The sequence below is a fragment of the Phaseolus vulgaris genome, chromosome 2 (genome assembly GCF_051622355.1).
Source record: "Phaseolus vulgaris cultivar YP4 chromosome 2, ASM5162235v1, whole genome shotgun sequence".
NCBI classification, from domain to species: Eukaryota; Viridiplantae; Streptophyta; class Magnoliopsida; order Fabales; family Fabaceae; genus Phaseolus; species Phaseolus vulgaris.
In genome coordinates, this window is record NC_143499.1 from 8789432 (window position 1) to 8801977 (window position 12546).

General features: G+C 26.2%; 1 protein-coding gene across 2 annotated transcripts; it reads left to right on the plus strand.

The window, feature by feature from the left end:
• Positions 1-1585: 1585 nt before the first annotated feature.
• On the plus strand, positions 1586-12223 carry LOC137810612 (carbonic anhydrase 2). 2 transcript variants are annotated; one of them, XM_068611980.2, is made up of 10 exons: positions 1586-2065; positions 2278-2366; positions 7546-7607; positions 7821-7961; positions 8942-8990; positions 9531-9647; positions 9742-9795; positions 10447-10532; positions 11366-11471; positions 11657-12223. In XM_068611980.2, exons 2-10 carry the CDS (start codon positions 2310-2312, stop codon positions 11819-11821), a joined length of 837 nt encoding a protein of 278 aa, XP_068468081.1. In that variant the 5' UTR covers positions 1586-2065; positions 2278-2309; the 3' UTR covers positions 11822-12223. The 2 variants fall into 2 exon arrangements, with proteins under 2 accessions (XP_068468081.1, XP_068468082.1); XM_068611981.2 differs by lacking the exons at positions 1586-2065; positions 2278-2366 and adding an exon at positions 6945-7240.
• The last annotated feature ends 323 nt before the right edge of the window (positions 12224-12546 follow it).

Below are 12546 nucleotides of genomic sequence, written 5' to 3' on the forward strand. Positions count from 1 at the left end.
AAATATTATTAAACATTATTAAACATTATTAAATATTATTAAACATGATTAAATATTATTAAACATGATTAAATATTATTAAACATTATTAAATATTATTAAACATTATTAAATATTATTAAATATTTCTTAATTAAATATTTCTTAAATATTATTAAATATTTCTTAAATATTATTAAATATTTCTTAAATATTATTAAACATTATTAAATATTATTAAACATTATTAAATATTATTAAATATTATAAATATAATTAAATATTATTAATATTATAAATAGTATTAATAAATATAATATCAATACCATTAATATTATTAATAATAATAGTATTATTAATATTATTAGTTTTATAATGTTAATAGTATGTATATGTATTAGTTATGATTATTATTTATAAATATTAGTTATGATTTTATAATTATTCATATTAGAATAATATTTTTAATATTCTGTATATAACTATTATGATTAATATTATTTATATTATTAAAAAATTTAAAATTATTAAGATTATTTATATTCTTAATATTGTTAATACAAATATTTATATTAATAATTAATAATAATATTAAATTTATTTTTGGATATAGATTCATGGGTAAAATTTGTAGATAATGAAAATGTGTGGATAATGTAAAAAAATTCTACAAATAGAGATTTGTGGATAATAATATGTAGATAACGCTGAATTTACCTATGGATTCATATACGTGAATAATATTTATAGGTAATACTGAATTTACTTATAGATTCAGATCTGTGGATAATATCTATAGATAATGTTAAATTTACCTACAAATTTAGGTATGTCTGTAAAAATCTGTCGGTAAATCTATTTTTTTTTAGTGTAATAAGATTCACATTTTTATAAAAAAAAATGATGACAGAAACAAAACAAAACAATGAAAAATTATAAAACAAAAATTAAAACAATTATATAGGTCAATAAAAATCGATTCACAAAAATAAAAATGCGTAAAATCTTATTGACTATAAAAACTTCAAATTCAGAATTCTCCTTCTGATCTTTTTAATGGTTTGAAAATATTTAACAACAATAAAACTGAGTGAAATAAGATATTCATACTATTTATAATTTAGAATCTTAATGTAATAATTTTGTGACTTTTCTTCCTTTTCATTCACTTTCTTTGACAAAAGTCTCAATAAAAAAATGAAATTTAAAAAATAGAAGACTTGAAAATATATTGAAAAAATGAGACAATTAGACAAACTGATTATGTTGGTTATTAGAAGTGAATTTTAAATTTTAAATTTAACTATATTTTATAATTCTTGTGTAAAAAAATAAAATATTTATATATATATATATGATTTGATAGTAACTCTGTAAAGACTAACAAATTTTTGTTAAAATAAAAATAAATTATAAATAGTTTTATGCATTTTAAACATAACTCAATTTGATAAAAATAATTTATAATGTAAAAATTTAGTGATATCTCACCTAAGTAACATTGGCTTGCAGTAAAACAGGAATAAAAATTTAATGGCGAAGACAATGAGATTTTGGCCAATACGAATGAGATAAAATAAAATATTGAAGGGACGAAAGAAACATCGTCCATTCATTGAAATTCATTACATGACAAATTGACAACGATGTCAAATCATATTCACAAAATATTCCTTTTTCCTAGAATTTTCTTTTTGCAACATTGGTGACCTCTTTTTGTGGCTTGTGGACACTGCATTGCACGATGATGATGTAGCTAACACTCTTTCAGAATTGAGATAAGAAAGTAGTGTCCATTACAACCCCTGAGCTAACATTAACTTACCTTTCGCTTTCTTTATCATCTTTTGCTACAAATTCACTTTTCATTCTCCTTCTCCCATCCCCTTTTCATCTTCTTCACTTTTTTGTTATGGCACCCCATTTCTTCCTCCAATGCACCATAAACACCTAACACTTTACCCACTATTTTCATTCATAGGCCACACAAAAAACCTCCAAACCCTTCTAAATTACCTACCCTTTTGCTTCTCTCTTTAATTTTTCTCCCTATCTATTTGTCAAAGTCTTCATATATAACCAGAAGGTCAGAAGAACTTAGAACTTTACCATTTTTTGTAGTTTAATATGTACTGCATTTGGACTTGCCTTCAAAATTTGCATTTTCCAACAAAGTCTTGAGAATGTGTATTAGAATTTTCAAATATGTCATAACTTATCATTTTAGTGTAACTATTGTTTATATATACATATACAACGTTATAGAAATTGTTAAAATTTTAGTGCTTTTGACCCCAGAAGAAAGAGGGTTGTGCAGTGCAAAGAGAAGCATGGCTGGAGCATTAAAAAAGTGTATGATGCTATGTTGCACCAGCAAGATTGTCTCGGTATGCTTCTCATTTATTAAATCATATTTCTGTTTGTTTTTTTCTTTTCAATCACGTGTAGATAGGCCAATTTCTTTTGTTCTTAAGTAAAGATTACATGAACATTATCTACATTTCAGTATTCTAGACCTTTTAATCCAATCAAATTTAGAGTCTCTATAACTTGTTTTGGATTTTTCAACTTATAATTCAAATTAGTTTGAATTCCTTATAGGTTAGATAATTCATTTTTAATATTTATTTAAAATAATAAGAATTAAATTCTAATATTTGTTTAAAATAAAAAATATCAACATTTATCAATAGTTACATCTATATATAAAAGTTAAATCAAACTTCAAGTAAAATAACCACTAATAAAAACTAAACTAACTAGAAAACTAATACTACATATCATTTTAAAACCAAAACCATAATAAATACTAGGTTTTAATATATACAAAATATTTTACCCACTAATGATGAATATTAATTTTCTTTTGTAATAGCATATTTGAAAATACAAATGTGTTTTTTTTTTTAATTTGAAGTGTTATATTACCTATTTTTAAGAATCTACAATATTGACAAAAGTTACTTTCACGTATATACAGTTGTACTTAGTTTACTGTTTTTTATTGCACTAAAACTTCAATTTTAACTAAGTTAATTCTTTGAAAACTAATAAATGTGATTTTATTGTTTCAATAAAGAAAACTAAATAACTTACAAGAATTTCAATGTAAAATGTGACAATTAATTGAATTTCCTTCTCTTTGAAGCATTATATTTGTTAATAACAATAAAAGAAAAATCATTAATAATTTATAATACATTAAATTAAATAAAAATAAAATAAAGCATATAATTTGTTGGAATTGAACAGCCGAAGTTATATACCGTTACTTTCACGTTACTACGAAGATAACAAAAATGTTACAAACATGTAGACAATTCTATTTGATATTTAAAGATTCTAAAACTTTGTAAAAACTAAGAAAGGTAACTTTTTTTTTTATTTTAGGATGGTCATCTATTTATATTATTTCTTATTAGATTTTTACTTGTACGGATTTTTTGGGGAGGTCCAAGTTTTTCTATTTATATTTTTACATTCATTAAATGTAATATTATTATTAGTTATGTGTTTAGTTTGATATTCTAAAAGCTAGTGTTGAATCATTGTGGATTGCGTTGAAAATATCTTGAACTTCTCGTGTTTATTTATGTCGGTGAATTGAGTATGAGATAGATTCTCTAATCGTATGAAAATATTGACTAAATTATATATTATTTTATATACTAAAAAAATTATTGGTATCTAAATTAATTTTTATTATTGATAAATATTTTTTAAATTAGTATATAATTAGATACTAATTATTTAGATTATAAAGTTGGTATCTAAAACCTTATCAGCTAAACAAATATCAATCTAGAAACTATTTATCAATAATAGAAATTAATTTAGATACTAATTATTTTTTTAGTCTCTAAAATAGTATCTAATTTAATTAATATAACAACTAATTATTTTTTATTCTTAAAATTAAATTTTATTTATTGATTTTTTTTATAGTGTCCTATAATTTGTGTAGTAGATTAAAAAGCTCGAATAATGTAGAATGAGTCTTAAAAGAAAAAATTAATTAGTTTTCGAGTTATGCAATGTGTAGTTTATAGTTATTAACTTAAAATGCACATGTAGACATTGAAATAATATATTTTTATATTTAAAATCTGATTAACTTATTAATAATTTTCAGTATTAAATCTACTATTATTTAAATGATATTAATTTTCTACAATATTTTACTTTTTTCTAATAAATTTTGCAATACATTCTCTAATTTAATTTTAATGTTGATTTAATTTAATGAAATTGATTTAATTAAAATTTAATCTTAATTTTAGTATTAATGTAAGTAAATTTATTCTTTGTTTACTGTGCCTAAAGGTGTAGCTTTATTTTTAATTTTGATTTAAATAACAGTAATTTTAATTTTGTAGTCTCTAAAATTAATTTAATTTAATCAATTATCAAATAATATACTAATTAAAGGATTCTATCCCTATTCTAAATATAGTATTTAAATAATAATTTTTTTAATTGAAATACCATTTGACAACTATCTAATCTATAAAAAATAATAAATATATAATAATATAATTACTTAAATGCTGACGGCAACAACTTTCTCATCTCTCCTAAATAAATCTACATATTACGAATTAAGGAATATGACTTTTACTATAATTGACATTATTTGAACTTATATATGTATGAGCAACTTTCATATTTTATCAAAATTTTAAATAGAAAAGATTGTATATGTTAAGATTTAAATATAAGCGTTTAAATAACAATAATTTCTTTTATTTTGTATCACAATTAAAAAAAAGAAGTCATGTGAATGATATTATATAAGGGAAAAAAAGATAAGCTTTTGTAATATAAAAGTCATGTGAACTCCAAGTAAAAGCTAAAATGAATTGTGAACTCCATGGCTGTTTTAATTTTGCATATTTCTATAAAATTTACATGAAGGATAATAATTCTTGAATTTTTGTCTTATTTACTTATTCATTCTCAAGCTTTTCTATAATTCCAAACCAAGTCTTAAAGAGAATAGAAAAAAAAAATATGCCTAGTTAAAAAATTGAGAGAGTGAAAATCTCACTCACCATATTATATATACTCTAATTTATATATTAAGCAACTAGTCGAAAGAATGGCTTCACTTAAATTGAATTAATCATGTTTCTAATTAAAATTATTTACAAAAAAAATTGTGAATTATTCACATTATTAATGTGTTAAAAAAATCTAATTTATATATATGGTAAAAATAAATCTCATGAAAATTGAACATTGAATTATTTTTAGAATACTTTAAACATCTTAGAGAAAATTACAAGTTTTAATTCCATTTCCAAACTTCAATTATGTGTTTTATTTCATGCACTATACTAACACTTGAAAAATGTCAATTGAGAACCATATATATATAAAGAGAGAAGTTATAATTATAAGTATTACAAATGAATAAAAAAAAATATTGCACATAACATACTATTTTATAATTAGTTTAATTATAATTATAATTAAGTTAAACTCTAATTATCATTTCTATATTATGTTGGCTCATTATTAAAATTTGCATCAACATGTGTGTTAATATCTTCAATTGCCTTTTATTAAATTGAAATTGAAATTTCATGGTAGTATAAGCATAGGCTATCGTAATTGCTAATTAATTGCATTTAAATTATCCATCACTCTCAATTGTGTCAACTTTGGTAATAAAGTAATAATTTTAAATTCAAGAGGAATTATTTTTGGATTACATTTTTCATTTTTCTTATTTAAATTTTATTATTCACCTAGTCAATCCATTTAGTCAAATAGTAGGATGGTTAGTAATTAATTAAACTGGTTGGTCCAGTCTACATTAAAAAAATATATATTATACCTGAATCAATTCAACTTAAATCTTGAAATTTTTTATCATAATAAAATAAAAATAAAAATTTGAGAAAATAATTCCATAATTAAATCTCAAAAAATTCCAAAAAATCATCACAGTAAAATAGTTAATGTTCAAAATAAACTTCTTAAGAACTATATAAATCCATAACAAAAATCGAACAATGTAATTTTATAAACAATTCAAAAAATATATAATAAAAAAATTAAAAAATATATTAATTCATATTGAGTTTTTATTAATCCAATTAAGTCGATGTAATCCAATTGTATCTATCCAATAATCTGATTAATTAAACCAATCAAATGATCAATTGTAATTTCAGAACTAAGATTTGAATAAATGTTATATAAATGTATTATGTAATAATATAACTCTACCTAATATTCGTCCTAATTGATGAAATGCATGACTCATAGTTTGGTCATCACCTCCTCTCACTTTCTACCACACTTCTATTTTGGTAACCATTTCCCTTGTTTATCTAATTGCTAATTAATATATAATAATTAATTGTTTCATGCCAACCTTTCCAAACAGAAAATAGTGAAATTTAGATGCAGTTATATGTGTTTCCTTTTCCATTGAAATCATAATTTTTTTATAATTTATGATCCTTTAAATTTGTAAGGTTTAAATACAGTTTTCTTAGTTAATTGAACATAAAAGGAAAACGAAAGAAATGAAGTAGCTTGACTCTGACAATCAGACTTTGAGTGAGATATATGGAGAATATTTGGAGGTTAAAACACCACAAATATTAATTTTCAGTCATCAATTTATGCTCATAGAAAATAAAAAAAAAAGTTAGAAAATTAGTGGGCATGAGTTTTTGAGTTCTACTTTATATGGCAAGAAAATGGGGTAAGGTGGTTTTTTCTTACTTTCTATATATATCACTTTTGGAGCACTTTCAAAGGAAAAAAAAAGACTCTTGTTATAAGCAAAACCACTCCATGTCAACGTAGAAACAGTGAAGAACAACAGATAAAGGATATTTTTGCATTTTTAAACTCAAAATAATTTAAAAAATAAAACCGATATTATTAATTATATTTTTATTATTATTGAGATTTTTCTCTGAATTGAGAAATGATGTGAACCAAGTCTTGGTTGGAAGTGAACATAAAAAGAAAGTTATTTATTAACGAAATAAAATATGTGATGTTGATGATAAATTGACCCGTGTTGAGTGGCACACCAAAGGTGAATCCTAAATCCCCTCTAGCTCCTCCGTTCCTCTATAACACGCCTAATGAAAACTCAACCGTCACACTCATATCTTCATATAATATCATAAACACAAACACAACACACACACACAAACACAAACACAAACAAAACATTATTGTTTTCCTCCAAATCTAATTACTACCTGTTGCTTTGCTCCAACAAATTAACTCAAAGGTAATACACACACGTATATTCATTCTCTTCTGTTTTTCGTCCACCGGTTTCAGATCACGTTCTACAATTCACGTTTACGCTGATTCATTAAGTTTAATTTTCGCTGATCTCTTAGCTAGATGATGACTTGTTTTGATTCTTTTTGTTGAACTTCATGAATAAAATGCGTTGAATTCGTGTGTGTGTATGTATATATATGATCGGTTAATCGATTAAGATGATCATTATTAAATAATTTTATGAAGAGATTGATCATGCGTTGTTTTGGAATTGACTGAAAATTGTGTTGTTTGAGACCAAAACAGAAGGAAGAGATGGCAGGAGAATCATACGAGGAAGCCATCGCAAGTCTGACCAAGCTTCTCAGGTAATTTCAGACAAACATTGCTGTCCTTTTTCGTCATTTGGCTCCGTGTTTTTATGACAAACACGACCACATGTAGAGATGGATAGAGTTTCAGAAGGAGGTGGTAGGTGGTGTTGTTTGGTTCTTCGTTCTTCTCATGTGGGCCCCACGCCACCTCGTACGCGCTTTGATTTCCGCACAATGTAACGGTTTCTGTTATTTTTTTTTTGACAGTGAAAAGGCTGAACTCGGCGAGGTCGCCACCGCAAAGATCAAGGATCTGACGGCAGAGCTTGACGCTGCCGGTTCGAAGCCGTTTAACCCGGAGGAGAGGATCAGAACCGGCTTCATTAGCTTTAAGAATGAGAAATTTGCGTATGTGTCTTTTTCCTTCATTTATGATCTCCCTATTCAGCTAGGAACCTTCTCGATAAGAATTTGCTATATTATGAATACAGTTCATTATTTTAGAATAATTTACTATTATTGTGATGGGATAATTGCAAAAGAAATTTGTATTTTGCCCTTTAAAGCTAACGGGAACAAAATAAATATCTTCATAAGAAAATTAAGAATTATATCACATAGTAATTTGGAAATAGTTGACCATATATATAAGATTTTTATACTGACATGATTACTTTGCATGTTAAAACTCTCATTTAATCTTCCTATAAACTTTCTATTAGAAACTTTGAGTTTGAACACTTTTCCTAAGCATCATCTTCCATCTCTAAATATTTTAAAATAGAAAGTAGTTCTATACATATCCATAATTGATTTTTTGAGAAGTTACTTTAGCAACAATTGAATCCAAATAGTAATGTGAATGTTTACTTTACACACCTGGAAAAAGTCACTTTATTCTAATTAATTTTTATAATTAATGTATCGTGGAATAAAATCTTAAATTAATCCTTAATTTTAGAAAAAAATACTTGTTATATTTGTAATACAAAATAATAGCAAAGAATAAAAAGAAAAAAAAATGAAATTAATAACTAACAAAATAATTTTTAAAATGTTCCTCTTTCATCCCTTTCCCATCACACTAGCTAGCTACCTCCAAATAAAATGGAAAGCGTGATAGAAAGTGGAACTTTAAGTTTACAATATTAAGTGGAAACGTAAGATGTTGTTTCTTTCAACCATAAATAAATGGAAATCATGAGATGGCCAATGTCGAAAGAGTTTTCGTTGTTGTTGCTAAAAGGGCACTTTACTTTTTGTGTTGAGTTTGATCCTTTGTCGTTGCGGAAATTAAGGCATGTTCTATTTTTACTTTAATTCAACCAATAATTACGGGAATTACATTTTCTGATATTTATTTGGGTGGATTATTTGTATTTTTTTAGGAAAAATCCTGATCTATATGGCGAACTTGCCCAAGGCCAAAGCCCAAAGGTTAGTGTCATCTTCACTAGTTACTGCTTTTTCTCAATTCCTTTTATGCCCTTTGGGATTTGGCTACATTAATTTGTGGTGAAACTGAATTTGGTACTTTTGATTATGACCACATGAAAACATACAAACAAAATTAATTTTGAAGGGAACAGTTGTTTTCAGATTTATTAATGACGTCTTCTATTCCTACTTTTGTACAGCATAGGCATGTGTTAACTATTATTAGCCACCTACATACCGTATATATACTATATATACATTTTAATTCAATTATAAAGTATCATATACATACTTGCCATTTGTTCATAACACAAAATAACATGTATATTTACGTTTGGATATTACATATTTACACCATTTTAATTACATGGTCGAACTAGTGACTAACTAATTTAACTAACAATCTATTAATCTAGTATTTCGACGGAATAAAACATCAAACCACTGTTTAAATCATTGTTTTATGCAGGCAGTTTCTGTTTTGATACATTTATGTTGCCACTAATCAAAATCATATAACATCGTTATGAACACATGCAGTTTATGGTATTTGCATGCTCAGACTCGAGAGTTTGTCCATCCCATATTCTGGATTTCCAACCCGGTGAAGCCTTTATGGTCCGAAACATTGCCAACATGGTTCCACCGTATGACAAGGTTTAACGTTTGACTGTGTACCCCCAATTAAACATGCAAATTTTATTTTTTTTAAATGAGTACAATTTTTTTTACTGGCTGTGTTATTGTGTAGACGAAGTATTCAGGAGCTGGGGCAGCCATTGAATATGCAGTCTTGCATTTAAAGGTGATTATTTCTCATTCTTATGCCATGCTTATCTTATATGGTACAGTGCTCTAATAATGGTGGTGGGTCTTGAGATAAATGAAGAAAGTTTGGTGGTAGATGCAATTTGTTAGTTGCATCATTATTTGTTGGGATTCACACGCATCAAGCTCAACTTGCTATTTTATCAAGACAAATTACGAAAATTATTTATGAACAGCTTAAGGAATCTTTGAATTGGTGCAGATATTGCTAAAGCCAAGAATGATAAAATCAAACGTTCAACTAACTACCACGCTTATATCCACTCAAATAGTATTTGGTCAAACTCATAAATCATAACTCAACATCTCCACCACACCTTCCCACTATGTATTATTACGAATATAATAAATATGTTCACTACTTTACTCATTTATTTAATCCATTCAACATTTTTATTTTATTAATTAATATAAAATGTTTTTGTCTTCCGCAATTATGTGCGAGTTATGCCGGAATCTCATTTCAAATTGACCAATTTTTATATCTAGTTTGACGAAAGTGGAACACATGTATGTGGTGTGTTGGCTTATATAGATGAACATTTATGTCTTTTACTAAAACTGGAGTATAACTTTTTGCAATTTTTTATTGTATTTTTTAGATTCTAATGGGTATTGTAACTTACAGGTGGAGAATATTGTAGTTATTGGACACAGTTGCTGTGGAGGTATAAAGGGGCTCATGTCTATCCCAGATGATGGGACCACTGCAAGGCAAGTCTTATACGTTGTTACCATTACTAAGATTTCTTGAAACATCCTTAATGGTGTACTTAAAACTGAAGGGCTTTAACTCATTGTTAAAGGATCTTAAAGGAAGGAACAATTCACTACTATTGTTTAGATCTATAAAAGAAGGAATAAATAATTGGATAAACCTAAATGCTGTTTCACACACATACTTCAAATAATATAAAGTTATATAGTAAAATATATTTTTACAATAATTTTATGTATGCATCCCTTTTTTGGTTTATAGTTTTTCATCATCTCACCTATTTTATCACTTCTTTTTCTTTTCCAACTCATCTATTTCTCTCATACATATGATTGGTTGTAAATAGAATTTAATGTTCAAAAGCATAACTCCAAATGTTTAGTACTTCAGTAGAATCATGATTCATATCCCAGCATCTATAACAGTGAATATAAAGTAATGTACTAGTAATTGGAGACAGGCTTAACAAATCCAGATAAAAACAACCTTTTGGAAATGTTGCTGGGTATATGCCAAGAACAAATCATAACCTTTCTATCCAACATTAAAATATACAGAAGCATTTTTTTTATTTTACTGCTCCCCTGACTTTTCATGTCAAATCATAATGTATATTCATGGGAAAGGAGAAGAAAATTATTATATGAATGATTCCTTTTTTGAGGAATTTAAGTGTAAATCCTCTCTAACTAGTCATTGGATTCTTGCATGCAAGATTCCCCTGAGGAATATATTATACTATTGCACAGTGATTTTGGTGAACATAACTATTATTAGTACACACACTTAACCACCTTGAAAACCATTTCCTTCCTCTGTGATCTTTCAGTGAATTCATAGAGCAATGGGTCCAAATATGTACACCAGCAAGGTCCAAGGTTAAAGCAGAAACAAGTGACTTAAGCTTCGCAGAGCAGTGTACTAACTGTGAGAAGGTAACTAAATGATCCTTTACCCCTTAGCCTTCTTTTGGATGAGTGATGAAGAATAATTTCTTTTTCTACTTATTTCTTTCTTATTAAATATCCTTCCTTTTCACTTATTTCTTATTTTATTTTTTTAACTGTCTCTATTTATCATTAAAAATTATATTACCCTTTACTTGTAATTTCTAATGCAGGAAGCTGTGAATGTGTCACTTGGGAACCTGTTAACTTATCCTTTTGTTAGAGATGGTGTTGTGAACAAAACTCTAGCTTTGAAAGGAGCACATTATGATTTCGTTAATGGCAATTTTGAGCTGTGGGATTTGAACTTCAAGCTTTTGCCCTCTGTATCTCTTTAAGATATATATCTTCACCACATCATAGTAAAGCTGCACTACATCTACACTTTTGCTAAGTATTGAGGGTTTCCACAGAAAAGATTCAGACATTCAGAAAGAATAATGGCCTGTGAGATAAGTAGTAGTAACTAGTAAACTAGTTTTTATTTCCACCAAACTACCATTCTCATAATCTCTGTTATGTATACATTACTTTTATTTTATTTCATGGCTCATGTATCAATCACTTGATGCTCCCACCAACTATTAGTTATGCCTTCTTACTTTGATCTTCTTTTTGAACCTGATTCCCTGTGAGGAACTTATTTCAAAAAGATAGAGTAAGGAATATTAGTTATTGATGGAAAAAAATAATTGTAGACACAGTAAATCATAAATGTGTTGAAATCTTAACTGTTATTTGTTTATATTATTTATTTTGTCTTTCTTTGCTTCATATAGTCATCTGACTCTTTCTGATATGATTTGTGTTATTGTTTGGTACAATTGGATGCAATGAATGAAGGAGTCTCAAACTAAATGGCATAATAACTAAAAGATTATGGTGATGTAATGTAATGAAAATATTTACAAAAATCAGAAAAAGTAGTTAAAACTGTTTTTGGCAATTTGTCAAATATTTATAATGCATGAAATAGGCTTTTGTAATTGTGTCGCCTATCTAAATATTTTGTGTTGCTTCATGAAAAAATTTCAACTCTTTAATCACTTTAAATATCCATAAA